Genomic DNA, 18,332 nt, shown 5'->3' on the forward strand with positions numbered 1-18,332 from the left:
AGTCATGAACTTAGCTTTATTATTCTTACAAGGTATGTAAAATAATATTATGATAATAATTATATATATCAGAAAATAAAATAAAAAGATTTTTTTACCTCATTGAAATCCGGTGAAAATCTGATCGAACTAGGCTCTAGGTAACGTCAAATACCGAGTGAATCAGCTGAAAATATCATCTCTATTTTAAGAACGGTAGTGGGCGGTAAGACTTTTATATTCTTACACACACACGCGCACACACACACACACACATATATATATATATATATATATATATATATATATATATATATATATATATTTTTAATCAGAGCATTAATTTATCTTTATTACTCCTTATTAATGCTTTGAAGTTAAATACATCATCATTATATAAAAGTGGAATCTCCGAACCATTACACGTATGACAACTCACCAAAATCATACTTTGTGCACTAAAATACATGAAGAAATAGGAGGCTAGCATTAATTAGATGAAAAGGGGAGTCGACAAAAAAAGGTGATTTAACAACTTTGGACTAAGATGGGCTCTTAATTCTCCATTGGCATCTATTTTCCAGGGCCACGGATTGATTGCTGTTGCGTAACCGGCAAGTCACTCCCATGCCCCGTCCATCCATCCACCACCGTCTACTGTTTTTTAATTGACTTAACGCAATAAATTGAATTTTAAAATTTTAATTCTTTTTATTGTTGTGGATGTCCAAACCAGTTTAAACATATCCTGATTAATCTTATAAATTCTAAAATTAATAATTATATAAACTTTCAATGATCATAATATTTAAAATTTCTATTCTTGTGATTTTAAGTGGAAACATTGTACAACTAGTAGTTTATTTTGCGATAGCATTAAATTAAAATATGCCTACAATTTATTAGGATTATTTAACATTTTTTTCTATGCATAAATTAAACAATCGAAATTTCTAGATTTGGTGAACAATTATACTGCATAACTTTGTTGGTGTTGCAATAGTAGTAATTTTATGATGTAGCGGTTGTAACTCTAATTTCATGAGAGGAAAAATAAAACTAAAAAAAAGAGAGAAAATTGAGATTTGGTGTTTTGAAATTGAAAATGTTTTCATTAAGGTTATTATGATGTTTTTATAGGTATTTCTAAATTAAATATATAAATTGAAATTGAAATTTTTAAATTTTTAAAATTCAAATCTCAATTTTCCAGTCACAATTTAAATTAATAGACAAACCCTTAGAGAGAGAAAAAAGGACCCAGGGGAGCAGATCTAAAAAGCTAGGTCCAAATCGATCCCTGGCCTTTTTGTTAAATTTCCTTTTAACATTTTTTTCTTTTTAAAATTTTAGACTAAAATCCTCTTGAAAACAATTTATTATAATAAATCTTCAAGGATTATTCAACTTGTTGTAACCCATTTTTGGGTCCCCCACAAAATATATATACAAAATATATATATAAATATATATATATATATAGCCAAAGGAGGTTAAGAAAAAATAACAGGAGGCAGAAGCACTCAGAAAATGGTCGGAAAATTGGTCAATGAGTTTAAAAATACAAAGATTGGATTTTTGACAGTATATTCTTGAAGGAGGAAAGCCCTGTTGAGGAGGAAATTTGAAATTGGAGGAGAAAAGCCCAAATTTGGATGATTATGGATTTAATTGGATTTTTTTAATGAATTTATAGGGGATTTGATTGCAAGAAAAATTGATTTTTAAGTCAATTTGGGCTTTAATTAGAAGAAATTTAAGTTCTGGGGCCAAAATATATTTTTTAGGAATTTATTAGGGCAAATCAGGGGCTTAATTGCATAAATATTGAAGTTTAAGGGCCAATTAGGGACTTAATTGAAGAAATCCGAAACCAGGGACCAAATTGGAGAAGGCGCGCAAGTAGGGGGGGCTGTAATTAATTGATTAAGGGGCCTAATTGAAGAAATTGGAAGTTTATTGATCAATTAAGGGCTCAATTGCATAAATACGAGACCAAGGACCATATTGCAAAAGGCGCGTAACTCTGGGGCCGAAGATGAAGTTATACCGGGACTAAATTGCATCAAATCAGAAGTTTTAGGGTCAATTGGGGAATACTGTCGAACGAAACTGAAAGTCTGAGGACTAAACTGAACATTGGCAAAGAAATCCTTTTTTTTTATCTAAACGGCGCCGTTTTGCATTTAAAAAAAAAAAAAAAAAGGGATCACTGATCACTGTTCACTGTTCACTGTCTTCCCCGCCGAGCTGCCCGAGTGGCCGACTTCCAGACGTGTTTTCTTCCTCGTTTGGCCCCCAAATCCGACAAAGCATGCACCAACATGTCCACCTGGAACTCCTTTATCCCGGGGAGTGGTCCGGTCGGGTCGAAAAGGTTTGGAACGGCTCCGTTTATTGGGCCAAAACATGCACCTCGGGCAGTCTGCAAATTTGGCAGTTCGAGGTGCACACTTTGAACCGACGGTTTGGATTGCTCAAGTCGAATCAAGGGCTGAGACTTTTTCCCCATTGAAGACAAGATTACCCTCTTTCCAGCCCTATAAATAGAAGGAATTTTCATGGTCAGATGGTTGGAGGAACGGAGCTCAAAGTTGGCACAAAATAAGCTTTTCCTGCCCGTTTTTTCCTGCAACCATTTTTCTTTTTCCAGCTTCTTCTTCCTCTGCTCCGCCAGCCTCAGCGCCTCTATTTTTTTTTTCCTTCCATCGACAGACCCACACAGCCGAACAACCCTCACACACATCTCCCCTCCCCTTCGATTTTCTTCTTCCCCTCAGCAGCCAGCAACTAGGGACAACCCCCTCTCTTGCAAAGACCAAACCGGGGCAGCCCCCTCCCTTTCCTCTCATTCTCTTCCAGCAGTCCCAAAACACTGTCCCCTCTCCTTCCCATCAACACAAAGCCAGTAGCAGCTCCTCCCTCACCTTCTCCTTCACCGCAGCTTCAACAGCCCCAGCAACGCCTCCACACCGACAGCAGAGGAATCTGCTCCTTCCAGCCGGGACCAGTGCACGCCAGTGAAGCCACCAGCCTCCACCGCAGCACCACCGGCCTCCCAGCGACGCACCAACTCCTCCACGCCAGGTGCTCTTCTTCCCCCCCCTTTTTTGTGCCTCGGTTTGTTTCCTTCTCCTGCATGCAGAATGCACCTTCTGCATGCAGGAAGGGGGGAAAATAATTCCCCCCATGTTTTTTAATTACGCTGGGCCAGATTGGTTCTGGCCTAGCAAAAAAAATGGGTTTCCTCCTGTGGGCCGGACTGATCCTAGCCCAGCCCAGCGGGTGGGCTGGGTCCGGCCCATGATAAAAAAATTCTGGTTGGGCCGATATCGGCCCAACATATTTTTAGGGCTGAGTCCGGCCCAGTTTGTTGGGCCGGCCCAGCCCAGCCCAATTTATATATTATATATTATGTATATTATATTGTGTTTTGTATTTATTATATATATATATAATTATTTAATTTCTGTGAAAATTATTTTCAAAAAATATGTGATTTTTCTGTAAGTTTATTACTGTATTTTAATTAATATCGGTTTGTATTTTTATACTGTAAAGATACAAATCCGGTATTAAAACACCCGGTTTTCGTCGAAACATCAAACATTTTCAAAATAAAAAATGTCTTTTGCGATCAAAAATTTTCTAAATATCTTTAAAGATATTGTTGATTTTTTTGCATATTTTTATCAAAGTGGATTAATATTGGGTTGTATTTTTATACCGTAAGGATACCAACTCAGTATTAAAATACCCGATTTGCGTCGAAACATATAAAAAAAATATACATAATTGAAAATGTTTTGTTTTAAAATACGGCCTAGTCTCTCCAATATATATATATAAATATTATAACATCATATTTTCATACAACAAAGAAAGTTTTTTTAAAAAAAACAATATATGTACTAGCATGCATTTTGGCTTTTATAACCAGTTTATTCAAGCCATGAGAACTAGGCCAATATTTCAAAAATTCTAAAAAAATCTTTTTGTCTTCTTTTAGTATGTGGGATTACGAATTTATACGTAAAACGTATTCCTGATTAAATATGTTTTTTACATTGACGTTAGAACGATTAGGCTTTACCCGATAAGATAAGGATCTCCTTATTGAGGAGGACTTTTCTTGAACCATAGACGGACCAACAACTAGGAAACACAACGAGACCTTGAATCTTATCAGACAGTTAAACAATGCAGCTTACCTTAGGTAGGGCGTATTTGGGGTGCTAATACCTTCCCTTTACGCAACCAGTCCCCGTACCCAATCTCTAAGACCAGTTAGGGTTCCTAGTGACCAAAATACTAGGTGGCGACTCCCATTCCATTTCCTACCAACAAAAGACAATATTTTTTTGTCTCCCCACATTTGTCAAATAGATACCATACACACCTGCCTAGATTTTAAAGTGGAATACTCGCTGCGACGTCGCGCACCCCGCGACAGAATGGCGACTCCACTGGGGACCTTGTGGACTAAGCTTTGTTTTTTGTCTGATTGATTTGTGTTTTCATGTGTTTATTGTTAATTTGCTTTTTTATCTGCTTATATGCTTTAAATATTTTTACGCAATATTGTTCATGCATTTGTATAGAACTGTCACATGCATCACATACTTTGATTTTGAGAAGCACACACAAGCTTTAAGTTAGGAGGGGGAGTAGCGATCTGCCCTATGACTATTGGTCAGGGTTCAGATGCGTGAAACACCCAACTCATATCTGAGTGCCTGCTTGGTGATGGTGGGTATACTTACCTTAACTGTCCCTTGCAACGCCCCCATACTGTCTTTACGAAGAACGTCACTGGGCAGATATGAGACCCTTCAAGACCAGATAGAAAACCTACCCGCTCTCACGTAATACATAGAACCTATCCTTAGGATATGTATCTTACTTTCCTTTGCATCAAGATTAATAGTTCATCAAACCAGGTTTTTTGAGCTGGAATCATGACTAAATGCATCATACTTTCATCACGCATTTGTTTATAAATTATCATATGCACGCCAGATCGTGAAACATAGGTCCCACATCCAAAATCCACAACACCCGGTCTCGAGCAAGAATGGAAAACGAAGAGAGAGCTCACTTAGAGTCACATTATCAGACCGAGTTGGAGTCCGTAAAGAATGAAGTTTCTCGGCTAACTGGCTTACTGGAGCAGCTTCTAAGAGCTAAGAATGGGGAGGGAACATCAGCACAACAGCTTGAAGAAGCACCAGCAGTTCACATTCCTCAAACATCTCAAAACCAGGGGGCAAACTCGGCCAATGGGTAGCAGTTTGTGCCTATTACCCTTATTCTACCAACTCATGCTCCAGTCACTGTTGACTTAACAGCGGAAGGAACCCCGGATAATAGGTCTCCCAGTCTGATGGACCATGACAAGTTGTTTGCTTTGGAAGAAAGATTAAGGGCAGTTGAGGGTAATGACTGGTTTGACCCTATGCGAGCAGCCGAAGTATGTTTGGTACCAAACATCGTGGTGCCAAAAGATTTTCGAATACCAGAGTTCATTAAGTATACCGGTTTGGAATGCCCAAACACTCACCTTCGATCCTACTGCAACAAAATGGCGGAAGTAATCCATGATGATAAATTGCTAATCTATTTCTTTCAAGATAGCCTAGCAGGATCCGCTTTAAGTTGGTACATGAGGTTAGACAGCATCCGGATCAAGAGCTGGAGAGACTTGGTGGAGGCTTTCCTCAAACAGTACAAGTTTAACATGGAAATCGCTCCTGATCGAACAAGTCTAATGTCAATGGAGAAGAGGAGCCAAGAGTCCGTAAGGGCCTATGCACAAAGGTGGAGGGATGAGGCCGTGCATGTCCAACCCCCTCTGATAGAAACAGAAATGGTGACCTTGTTTGCCAATACCTTCAAGGCACCTTATTATGAGCATTTAATGGGTAGCTCATCTCAGCATTTCTACGATGCGGTACGCATAGCTGAAAGGATAGAGCAAGGGATTAAAGCTGGACGTATAGCTGAGCCATTGGAGAAGAAGGGTTTTATTGGAAGAAAGAGAGAAGGCGATGTTAACAACTTGGAAGGCGGGTATAAGGGCAAGAAAGTAGATTCCCACAATCCACAAGTACCTACCTCTCAATTCTCACACATGAACTTTAACCAACCTTTTTCCCCTAATCAACCAAATAACCAGTCAAACAACCAAAATCACTACCAAAGACCCTATATAAGATACCCTGCAGAACAACTACCGCCACTACCCATGCCTTTGAAGGACATGTACACTAAACTTTTGAGCATTGGGCACATCGCTCCTATCCCTACACTACCATTACAACCACCATTCCCAATTTGGTACAAGCCCGAGTTAACTTGTGAGTACCATGTGGGTAATCCCGGGCATGGGATTGAAACCTGTTATGCTTTCAAGAAAAGATTGTTGGAGCTTATTAAGATAGGATGGGTATCCTTTGAGGACAAGCCCAATATTAATTCAAACCCGTTGCCTAAACATGCCCCAAGTAGTAGTGGAATAGGCATGATAGAAGTTGGAAATCAATGCAAGGTGTTGAAGGTGTCTATGGAAAAGATGTACGACATGTTAGTACGATCAGGATTTCTAGAGGCAAATGTGGAAAGCCATCCGGCGGAAGGTGGTTATTGTGAGTTCCATGGAAGAGATGGACACCATGTTGAAGATTGCATCGAGTTTTGTGAAATGATTGCAAAAATGTTAAAAATAGGGCAATTGAGAATTGAACCCATGGAGAGTAGGGGTGAGGTGAGTATGATGGAAGGTCAGGACGAGAAGTTCCAGAACTGGGTGACCCAAGAAGCTCCAGTTGTCTTCAAAATGTAAACCAACTTTGTTTGCCTTAACATGCTTTTGTCATTGCTTATGTTTTCTTTTATTTCCTCTAGTTTACAATCAAGGCTCATGATGTCAGCTAGATTTTGTTTGTCATGGAGCCCACCTTTTCTTTAAATAAATTGTGAGATCATGCACTTTTCACAAATTGCTTTCTTTGTTATGCATTTACACCAAACACTTCCCGCTTTCAGGAATCCTGAAAGCGGATCTCCTACAACATCACATACATTTAGCATCAAGAATAAATGGCCAAACTTGAACGAACATGTGATAGCTATGGAAGAAGAAGAGTGGGATGAAAGCAATATCAGTGAATTCACCAAGCTAGTAGAACAGCAGGAACATACTTGGAAACCTGCCGCAGAGGAACTCGAAACCATCAATGTAGGTTGTGATCAGTTCAAGAAGGAGTTGAAAATAGGTACCCTAATTACTTCTGGACTAAGGACAAAAATGATCGCCCTATTACAGGAATATACAGATGTCTTTGCTTGGTCTTATGAAGATATGCCAGGTTTGGATACAAATATTGTAGTACACAAGATACCGTTGGAAGAAGGTTGTAAGCCGGTCAAGCAGAAGCTGAGGAGGGCCCACCCGGATGTCTGGATGAAGGTCAAGACAGAACTCGAGAAGCAATGGGATGCTGGCTTTCTAGAAGTAGTTAGGTATCCACAATGGGTATCTAACATTGTTATGGTACCTAAGAAAGAGGGGAAGATTAGAGTGTGCGTGGATTTTCGGAATTTGAATAAAGCTAGTCCCAAGGATGATTTTCCTCTACCACACATAGATGTTTTAGTGGACAACGCTGCCCGGAGTTCTACATATTCCTTTATGGATGGTTTTTCAGGATACAACCAGATAAAAATGGCTCCGGAGGATAAGGCGAAAACAACTTTTGTCACACCTTGGGGGACATTCTGCTACAAGGTCATGCCATTTGGATTGAAGAATGCAGGAGCAACCTATCAAAGAGCAATGGTGACTTTGTTCCACGACATGATGCACAAGGAAATTGAGGTGTATGTAGACGATATGATTGCCAAGTCTAAAAGGGGAGAGGATCATGTTGAAGTTTTGAGGAAGTTGTTTGAGAGGTTGAGGAAATATGAATTAAGGCTTAATCCTGCAAAATGTTCATTCGGAGTTAAATCGGGCAAGCTGTTAGGATTTGTGGTAAGTGATAGAGGTATAGAGGTGGATCCAGATAAAGTGAGGGCCATCCAAGCCATGTCATCCCCCAAGACGGAGAAAGAAGTAAGAGGATTCTTGGGAAGGTTAAACTACATTGCTCGGTTTATAGCTCAGTTAACAACAACGTGTGAACCTATATTCCGATTACTAAGGAAAAAGAATCCCGGAACCTGGAATGAGGAGTGTGAGGAGGCATTCAATAAAATCAAGCATTATTTACAAAATCCACCTTTACTGGTTCCTCCAGTATCAGGAAAGCCTCTAATATTATATCTCACAGTAACTGAAGCAGCCATGGGATGTGTATTAGGACAGCATGATGAAACCGGAAGAAAGGAAAGAGCCATTTATTACTTAAGCAAGAAATTCACTGAATGTGAGTCTAGATACACGGAGATAGAAAGGCTTTGTTGTGCATTGGTGTGGGCGGCAAAGAGGTTGCGACATTATATGTTATACTACACCACTTGGTTAATTTCAAAAGTGGATCCTCTGAGGTATATTTGTAACAAGCCCTTTCTCTCAAGCCGAATTGCAAGGTGGCAAGTTTTGTTGGCAGAATATGACATAGTATATATGACAAGGAAAGCCGTGAAAGGAAGTGCAATCGCGGACCATCTGGCCGATAATGCTGTTGAAGACTACGAACCTTTGGATTTTGACTTCCCTGATGAAGATATATTGTCAATAGAGAAAGAAGAAGAGAAGACAGATTGGTGGACGATGTTTTTTGACGGTGCAGTGAATGTATATGGTAATGGGGCCGGTGCGGTAATAATCTCTCCTGATAAGAAACAGTATCCAGTTTCGGTTAAACTGCATTTCGAGTGCACCAACAATACAGCTGAGTATGAAGCTTGTATCCTCGGTTTAGAAGCAGCATTAGAGTTGAAGATAAAAAAGATAGATGTGTATGGAGATTCAATGTTGATTATTTGTCAGGTTAAAGGGGAATGGCAAACCAAGGAGGAAAAGTTGAGGCCGTACCAGGAATACCTATCCACGTTAGCAAAAGAATTTGAAGAAATTAGATTCACCCATCTGGGAAGGGAAGGGAACCATTTTGCGGATGCTTTGGCCACGTTAGCTGCCATGACTACCATTGATCTCAAGTGCAAGGTACAACCGGTACATATTGACATTAGAAATGACCCAGCTCACTGTTGCCTAGTTGAAGGAGAGATGGACGGACAGCCTTGGTATTATGATATCAAGAACCTTGTGCAAAATCATGAATATCCGGTGGAAGCTTCCAAAACGGATAAGAAAACCTTGAGAAGGTTGGCTATAGACTTCTATTTAGATGGAGAGATTTTGTACAAAAGATCATTTGATGGAACCCTGCTAAGGTGTTTGAATGAGGCAGATGCTAGAAAGGCATTACGGGAGGTCCATGAGGGGATTTGCTCAACCCATGCTAGCGGGCATATGATAGCGAGGAAAATCCAAAGGGCTGGTTATTTCTGGATGACGCTAGAAAAAGACTGTATCGACTATGTCAGGAAATGTCATAAATGTCAAGTTTATAGTGACAAGGTCAATATGCCGCCAGCTCCGCTATTTAATCTGATATCTCCTTGGCCGTTTGTAATGTGGGGAATCGACGTGATCGGTCCTGTTAACCCAAAAGCTAGCAATGGTCATAGATTCATCCTCGTAGCTATTGACTACTTCACAAAGTGGGTGGAAGCCAGTTCATATGCCCACGTAACACAGAACGTAGTGAAGAGGTTTATAGAGAAGGACTTGATTTGTCGATATGGTCCTCCGGAAAAGATAGTGACAGATAATGCACAGAATTTCAATGGCAAAATGATAGCAGAGTTGTGTACTAAATGGAAAATCAAGCATTCGAATTCTTCACCATACCGACCAAAAATGAATGGAGCAGTAGAAGCTGCCAACAAGAACATCAAGAAGATTATTCAGAAAATGGTAGTCACATATAGAGATTGGCATGAGATGTTGTCATTCGCCCTTCATGCATACCGCACTACAGTCAGGACCTCGACGGGGACTACCCCATATTCTCTGGTGTACGGTATGGAGGCAGTGATGCCTTTGGAAGTGGAGATCCCATCGTTAAGAGTGTTGATGGATTCCGAATTAGAGGAGGCCGAGTGGGCCAAAGTGAGATATGAGCAACTGAACTTGATCAGCGAAAAGAGGATAGCTGCGATATGTCATCACCAACTCTACCAGAAACGAATGGCCAAGGCATATGATAAAAAGGTTAGACCGCGGTTGTTTCAAGAAGGGGATCTAGTATTGAAGAAAATATTGTCACTGCCTGGAGACGATCAAAGCAAATGGGCACCAAATTACGAGGGTCCTTACGTAGTAAAAAAGGCATTCTCAGGAGGAGTGCTGAAGTTGGCTAGAATGGATGGAGAAGACCTAGCTCGACCTGTGAATTCTGACTCTGTAAAAAGATATTATGCTTGACGCAAGCTCCTAAATCAATAAAGCAAAGTTTGGCCATTTGACTTCTTTCTCTTTTGCATTGATCTCACAACAATCATTTTTGCATTAATCTCAACAGTGCATGTCTTGTTGTTATCGCACCTAAAAAGTTTAGCATCGGCTGAACGAATTTCTTCTCTATACAAAAGCCTAGACTAAAATCACACCCCTACACTGGGGGCAATAAGAGATTTTTTTCATGAAAAGTTTTACTTATTTAAAATGTACGGAAGCCTATAGATTTGAAAACCAAGCTAAAGCATTTGACAAAAGCTTGACAAAGAGGCAATGACAAATCATACATTTTGGGAAAAGGACTACTTGAAGAAAATCAGAGACAACACGAGAGATGAATCCAGCATATGACTTCAAAAGCAAGCTCAAGCAAGAGGGAGTCTCACGAACTAGAAGAGGAGGATGGGACCTATGTTTCAAAACCAGGTACGAATGCATGCATGGCATCTAATCATAAATCATTGCATATATGTTTTTTGGATCATTACAGGAGGAGTTCTTAATACATTCCAACAAGATTGGAGACGAAGAAAGAATCATAGTGGATAGCAAAGAATCACGGTTTCGAACCATAGTTGGATTCTGGAACAACAAGAAGAACAAGGAAAAGAGAGAAAAATGAGAAGTTTTGAGCCCTACCATCAGGAAGAACGACATCGTATTTCAGCTTTGAATAAAAGGAATCGCCAGATGGGATTCCAAGATTGAAGGAGATCGCCAGAAGGGATCTCGTGTTTCGCTATTCGGAGGTCGCCAGATGGGACCCCGTTTTACATGTTGAATAAAAGGAATCGCCAGATGGGATTCCAAGATTGAAGGAGATCGCCAGAAGGGATCTCGTGTTTCGCTATTCGGAGGTCGCCAGATGGGACCCCGTATTACATGTTGAATAAAAGGAATCGCCAGATGGGATTCCAAGTCGTTTAAAGGAGATCGCCAGAAGGGATCTCGTGTTTCGCTATTCGGAGGTTGCCAGATGGGACCCCGTATTACATGTTGAATAAAAGGAATCGCCAGATGGGATTCCAAGTCGTTTAAAGGAGATCGCCAAAAGGGATCTCGTGTTTCGCTATTCGGAGGTCGCCAGATGGGACCCCGTATTACATGTTGACTAAAAGGAATCGCCAGATGGGATTCCAAGTTGTTTAAAGGAGATCGCCAGAAGGGATCTCGTGTTTCGCTATTCGGAGGTCGCCAGATGGGACCCCGTATTACATGTTGACTAAAAGGAATCGCCAGATGGGATTCCAAGTTGTTTAAAGGAGATCGCCAGAAGGGATCTCGTGTTTCGCTATTCGGAGGTCGCCAGATGGGACCCCGTATTACATGTTGACTAAAAGGAATCGCCAGATGGGATTCCAAGTTGTTTAAAGGAGATCGCCAGAAGGGATCTCGTGTTTCGCTATTCGGAGGTCGCCAGATGGGACCTCGTATTACATGTTGAATAAAAGAAGGAATCGCCAGATGGGATTCCAAGTTGAATAAAGGAGATCGCCAGAAGGGATCTCGCATTTCGCTATTTGGAGGTCGCTAGATGGGACCTCGTAAAAAGAAAAAAAAGAAAAAAGAAAAAGGGGAATCGCCAGATGGGATTCCAAGTTGATTAAAGGAGATCGCCAGAAGGGATCTCGTATTTCGATATTGGTTAAAGGAGGTCGCCAGACGGGACCTCATATTTCATGTTGGTTAAATGGAATCGCCGGATGGGATTCCAAGTTGAGATTGCTATAAAAGACAAGTTTCAGATCAATCCAGCTTCAATCAGATCAGTTCCGGGAGTTTCCGTTTTGGGTTTATCTTTATAAAACTTACTGCGCAAAAACCTTGCTCCGTAAGCATTATAAAGAGGGGGCATCTGTTGTAACCCATTTTTGGGTCCCCCACAAAATATATATACAAAATATATATATAAATATATATATATATATAGCCAAAGGAGGTTAAGAAAAAATAACAGGAGGCAGAAGCACTCAGAAAATGGTCGGAAAATTGGTCAATGAGTTTAAAAATACAAAGATTGGATTTTTGACAGTATATTCTTGAAGGAGGAAAGCCCTGTTGAGGAGGAAATTTGAAATTGGAGGAGAAAAGCCCAAATTTGGATGATTATGGATTTAATTGGATTTTTTTAATGAATTTATAGGGGATTTGATTGCAAGAAAAATTGATTTTTAAGTCAATTTGGGCTTTAATTAGAAGAAATTTAAGTTCTGGGGCCAAAATATATTTTTTAGGAATTTATTAGGGCAAATCAGGGGCTTAATTGCATAAATATTGAAGTTTAAGGGCCAATTAGGGACTTAATTGAAGAAATCCGAAACCAGGGACCAAATTGGAGAAGGCGCGCAAGTAGGGGGGGCTGTAATTAATTGATTAAGGGGCCTAATTGAAGAAATTGGAAGTTTATTGATCAATTAAGGGCTCAATTGCATAAATACGAGACCAAGGACCATATTGCAAAAGGCGCGTAACTCTGGGGCCGAAGATGAAGTTATACCGGGACTAAATTGCATCAAATCAGAAGTTTTAGGGTCAATTGGGGAATACTGTCGAACGAAACTGAAAGTCTGAGGACTAAACTGAACATTGGCAAAGAAATCCTTTTTTTTTATCTAAACGGCGCCGTTTTGCATTTAAAAAAAAAAAAAAAAAGGGATCACTGATCACTGTTCACTGTTCACTGTCTTCCCCGCCGAGCTGCCCGAGTGGCCGACTTCCAGACGTGTTTTCTTCCTCGTTTGGCCCCCAAATCCGACAAAGCATGCACCAACATGTCCACCTGGAACTCCTTTATCCCGGGGAGTGGTCCGGTCGGGTCGAAAAGGTTTGGAACGGCTCCGTTTATTGGGCCAAAACATGCACCTCGGGCAGTCTGCAAATTTGGCAGTTCGAGGTGCACACTTTGAACCGACGGTTTGGATTGCTCAAGTCGAATCAAGGGCTGAGACTTTTTCCCCATTGAAGACAAGATTACCCTCTTTCCAGCCCTATAAATAGAAGGAATTTTCATGGTCAGATGGTTGGAGGAACGGAGCTCAAAGTTGGCACAAAATAAGCTTTTCCTGCCCGTTTTTTCCTGCAACCATTTTTCTTTTTCCAGCTTCTTCTTCCTCTGCTCCGCCAGCCTCAGCGCCTCTATTTTTTTTTTCCTTCCATCGACAGACCCACACAGCCGAACAACCCTCACACACATCTCCCCTCCCCTTCGATTTTCTTCTTCCCCTCAGCAGCCAGCAACTAGGGACAACCCCCTCTCTTGCAAAGACCAAACCGGGGCAGCCCCCTCCCTTTCCTCTCATTCTCTTCCAGCAGTCCCAAAACACTGTCCCCTCTCCTTCCCATCAACACAAAGCCAGTAGCAGCTCCTCCCTCACCTTCTCCTTCACCGCAGCTTCAACAGCCCCAGCAACGCCTCCACACCGACAGCAGAGGAATCTGCTCCTTCCAGCCGGGACCAGTGCACGCCAGTGAAGCCACCAGCCTCCACCGCAGCACCACCGGCCTCCCAGCGACGCACCAACTCCTCCACGCCAGGTGCTCTTCTTCCCCCCCCTTTTTTGTGCCTCGGTTTGTTTCCTTCTCCTGCATGCAGAATGCACCTTCTGCATGCAGGAAGGGGGGAAAATAATTCCCCCCATGTTTTTTAATTACGCTGGGCCAGATTGGTTCTGGCCTAGCAAAAAAAATGGGTTTCCTCCTGTGGGCCGGACTGATCCTAGCCCAGCCCAGCGGGTGGGCTGGGTCCGGCCCATGATAAAAAAATTCTGGTTGGGCCGATATCGGCCCAACATATTTTTAGGGCTGAGTCCGGCCCAGTTTGTTGGGCCGGCCCAGCCCAGCCCAATTTATATATTATATATTATGTATATTATATTGTGTTTTGTATTTATTATATATATATATAATTATTTAATTTCTGTGAAAATTATTTTCAAAAAATATGTGATTTTTCTGTAAGTTTATTACTGTATTTTAATTAATATCGGTTTGTATTTTTATACTGTAAAGATACAAATCCGGTATTAAAACACCCGGTTTTCGTCGAAACATCAAACATTTTCAAAATAAAAAATGTCTTTTGCGATCAAAAATTTTCTAAATATCTTTAAAGATATTGTTGATTTTTTTGCATATTTTTATCAAAGTGGATTAATATTGGGTTGTATTTTTATACCGTAAGGATACCAACTCAGTATTAAAATACCCGATTTGCGTCGAAACATATAAAAAAAATATACATAATTGAAAATGTTTTGTTTTAAAATACGGCCTAGTCTCTCCAATATATATATATAAATATTATAACATCATATTTTCATACAACAAAGAAAGTTTTTTTAAAAAAAACAATATATGTACTAGCATGCATTTTGGCTTTTATAACCAGTTTATTCAAGCCATGAGAACTAGGCCAATATTTCAAAAATTCTAAAAAAATCTTTTTGTCTTCTTTTAGTATGTGGGATTACGAATTTATACGTAAAACGTATTCCTGATTAAATATGTTTTTTACATTGACGTTAGAACGATTAGGCTTTACCCGATAAGATAAGGATCTCCTTATTGAGGAGGACTTTTCTTGAACCATAGACGGACCAACAACTAGGAAACACAACGAGACCTTGAATCTTATCAGACAGTTAAACAATGCAGCTTACCTTAGGTAGGGCGTATTTGGGGTGCTAATACCTTCCCTTTACGCAACCAGTCCCCGTACCCAATCTCTAAGACCAGTTAGGGTTCCTAGTGACCAAAATACTAGGTGGCGACTCCCATTCCATTTCCTACCAACAAAAGACAATATTTTTTTGTCTCCCCACATTTGTCAAATAGATACCATACACACCTGCCTAGATTTTAAAGTGGAATACTCGCTGCGACGTCGCGCACCCCGCGACACAACTATGCCATTGTTTTTAAAATGATTTCTCAATTTCTTTATAAATAATTATACACATTAACCTAAAATACATTATCTACTTGTTATTGTAATTTCTTTCATTTTTTTTTTGTTTAGGTGCGGCAAATTATTAATTTATGTTTTTTTTTCATTGAAACTTGCTCTCACCCTACTAAGTTTTTACTTAAAAAATAATACTCCACATAAAAAAAAAATTTGTCAAGACATAAAAATTATGAATAAATAAAGTTTTTAATTAAAAATATATATTTTGTCTTTTTAATTCAAATAATTAGATTTTTTGTGCATATTATTTTTTATTCAATAAGACATGATGCTAATAAATAATATATTTTATTCTCAAAATAAAAATATTAAAAAATGACAAAAAAAATGATGTTATTCAATAGCTTTCTTCTAAATATTTATTTTTATTATCATATAATTAAATAAAAAATTGAATAATACTAAATTGATAATATTGTGTAGTTGTTTTTATAAAAAAATATTTGTAATTGAAAATGCAATAATTTAATATATTTTTAAATGTTTATAAAGGGTTTTAATATGAATATAAAAAAATTATTGAAAAATATCTAAAAACATAAATTTTAATACTTTATAGTACAAAGATACATTGAATAGATATTACTGTAACAACATTATCAAATTAATACGATAAGATTGAACACAAATAAAGAAATATATTTATCAACAACATATATATATATATATATATATAAAGTACAGAAAGCTGATAATGTAGAGAAGCCATTATATATTTTAAAATGCATTCCTGTTGTACTTTATAATTTTTTTATGAAGACACTTGATATTTTTTTATCTGATTAAATATCTAAAATGATATTAATAAATATAATAAGTCATGTACACAACCTTTATTGATAAATACAAAAAAGCTATATAAAGACATCTAGCCTATCTATAATTATTCTTAAATTTTAGATATTTTACTTTATTAAAAAAAAAGCAAATATATATTATATTATATCTTCCAAGCCTAATTGCAAAAATAAATTAACTAAAAAACTCAATAATACTTTTATATATTGCACGCACAATAACATGCCATGTAATATATATATATAGAAATTAATCAGGAAAGACTGGGAGATAGAGGATGTCGGCCAAATTTGGGTTTATCTAAAAGGAAGATCAACGTGGCGGCCGCTCCCAGAAGACAGACTAGAAGCCAAGCAGGAAACTCTAGCCTAACCTCTCCATATCTAATTACATTTACACAACACCATGAAGCAACCGTTTATGTATTTTTAGTATTGAAACCAGATTCTTTCTGGGTTCTTGTTTTTCTCTTTTAGACACCAAACCTTTTAACTTAGTGAGTACTACTTTTAGTTGTTAAAATAAAACATGGAAGGAGAGTGTTATACATCACCAAGTGCTTCAAGTTCAACTCCAACAACAAGCATAGGGAAGCGTAAGCATGGTAGGCAACAAAACCAGGAGAAGCCATATAGAGGGATAAGGATGAGGAAGTGGGGTAAGTGGGTAGCTGAAATTAGAGAACCAAACAAGAGGTCTAGGATTTGGCTTGGGTCCTACTCAACACCAATAGCTGCAGCTCGTGCATACGACACAGCCGTTTTCTATCTCCGAGGGCCTTCTGTTAGGCTTAATTTCCCTGATTTGATTCACCAAGAAGATGAGTTGTGTGATGTGTCTGCTGCTTCTATACGCAAGAAAGCCACTGAAGTCGGGGCTAAAGTTGATGCCTTGCAAACAGCTCTCCATGCATCACCAGGAGACAACTCGCCAGCAAATCGACTGTTACTTTCAGAGAAACCTGATTTGAACGAGTACCCAGAGAATTGTGATGAAGAGTGATCAAAAGAAGGTCAACGTTAATTAATTAGCAGTTATAATTAATTAATTGTTTGTGGTTTTTCTTTTCTTTTGTTTTCTTTAGGGTGGGTTAATGTCTATTAAGATCTTTCTGGTTAGACAAGCGTATATGCACTTTCAGCCAGAGAAACTTTCTGGCAGAAGTAGTAGTGAATTAGTAATAGTATCGAGCGTGTGTTAATTGAACAGAATAGAATCAGAAGGATTATGTTTGATGAGAGAGTGAAAATATTTCTTAATTCTCACAAATGAGTTCTAGCGACGATGAACCATCAATCACTGGTAAGTTGTAACAAATTAAAATTAAAGTGGGCTAAACGGTTGATGAATAGCTATTTTTAGTTTGGTTGGTTAGTCAACAAGTTCGATTCTGTGTTTATTTTGTCTTTCTAGTAGTTGATGGGCCAGTGGTTATATCCCGGGAAGCAGTTCATGTTCTAATGCTTAAAATTAGACCCGTAAAAGATTTGTATCTAACACCATGATGAATTGTAACGCTCATATATCAAAAGATTAACCCGTATCCATCTAGGTTTTCTTCTTCATTTTCCCTACTACGATCTTCTATGAGGATCATCGATTTTAAGCTCTGACTAGTTTTGATGGCGTAACAAGCTCAAAGCTTCTATTATCAGATTGATCTCGAGATGTCATAGGGTTCATCTCCGGATAGGAGGCTTACTGAGATCCCTGGACAATCAAACCTCGGACTAGAATGAGGGCACGCTTCTTTAGTGACGCGTAAAAAGGGAAAAATCATGTGCACTGAAAGAAAACCGAATCTTGTTTACCACAAGCTGAAGGCTCGCCTATAAAGACTCTGACAAACATGGCAGATGGGGCGAGGAAGCCCATGAGAAGGACACATATACAGTTTTTTCATCAGAAGCCTATTTAAAGGGGCATTTTTCACATCAATTTGAAACAAAGGTCAGTGACAAACAGTTGCAACTTCAGGTATGAACAATGATTATCTTGGCAACATGAGCTAGCAGACATATCTTCATATAGACAATATCGTACTTCTAAGAATTAGACCAA

The 18,332-nt window shown here is 39.0% G+C and overlaps 1 protein-coding gene across 1 annotated transcript; it reads left to right on the plus strand.

The window, feature by feature from the left end:
* The first annotated feature begins 16,524 nt into the window (after window positions 1–16,524).
* LOC133691784 (ethylene-responsive transcription factor RAP2-1-like) lies at window positions 16,525–17,504 on the plus strand. Its single transcript, XM_062112373.1, has one exon. It carries the CDS (start codon window positions 16,800–16,802, stop codon window positions 17,271–17,273), a length of 474 nt encoding a protein of 157 aa, XP_061968357.1. The 5' UTR covers window positions 16,525–16,799; the 3' UTR covers window positions 17,274–17,504.
* Window positions 17,505–18,332: the final 828 nt, after the last annotated feature.

Source organism: Populus nigra, chromosome 4 (genome assembly GCF_951802175.1).
Source record: "Populus nigra chromosome 4, ddPopNigr1.1, whole genome shotgun sequence".
NCBI classification, from domain to species: domain Eukaryota; kingdom Viridiplantae; phylum Streptophyta; class Magnoliopsida; order Malpighiales; family Salicaceae; genus Populus; species Populus nigra.

Coding starts and splice junctions, on each gene's coding strand:
- LOC133691784 (XM_062112373.1), top strand. CDS start 16,800: ATGGAAGGAGAGTGTTATACATCACCAAGTGCTTCAAGTTCAACTCCA.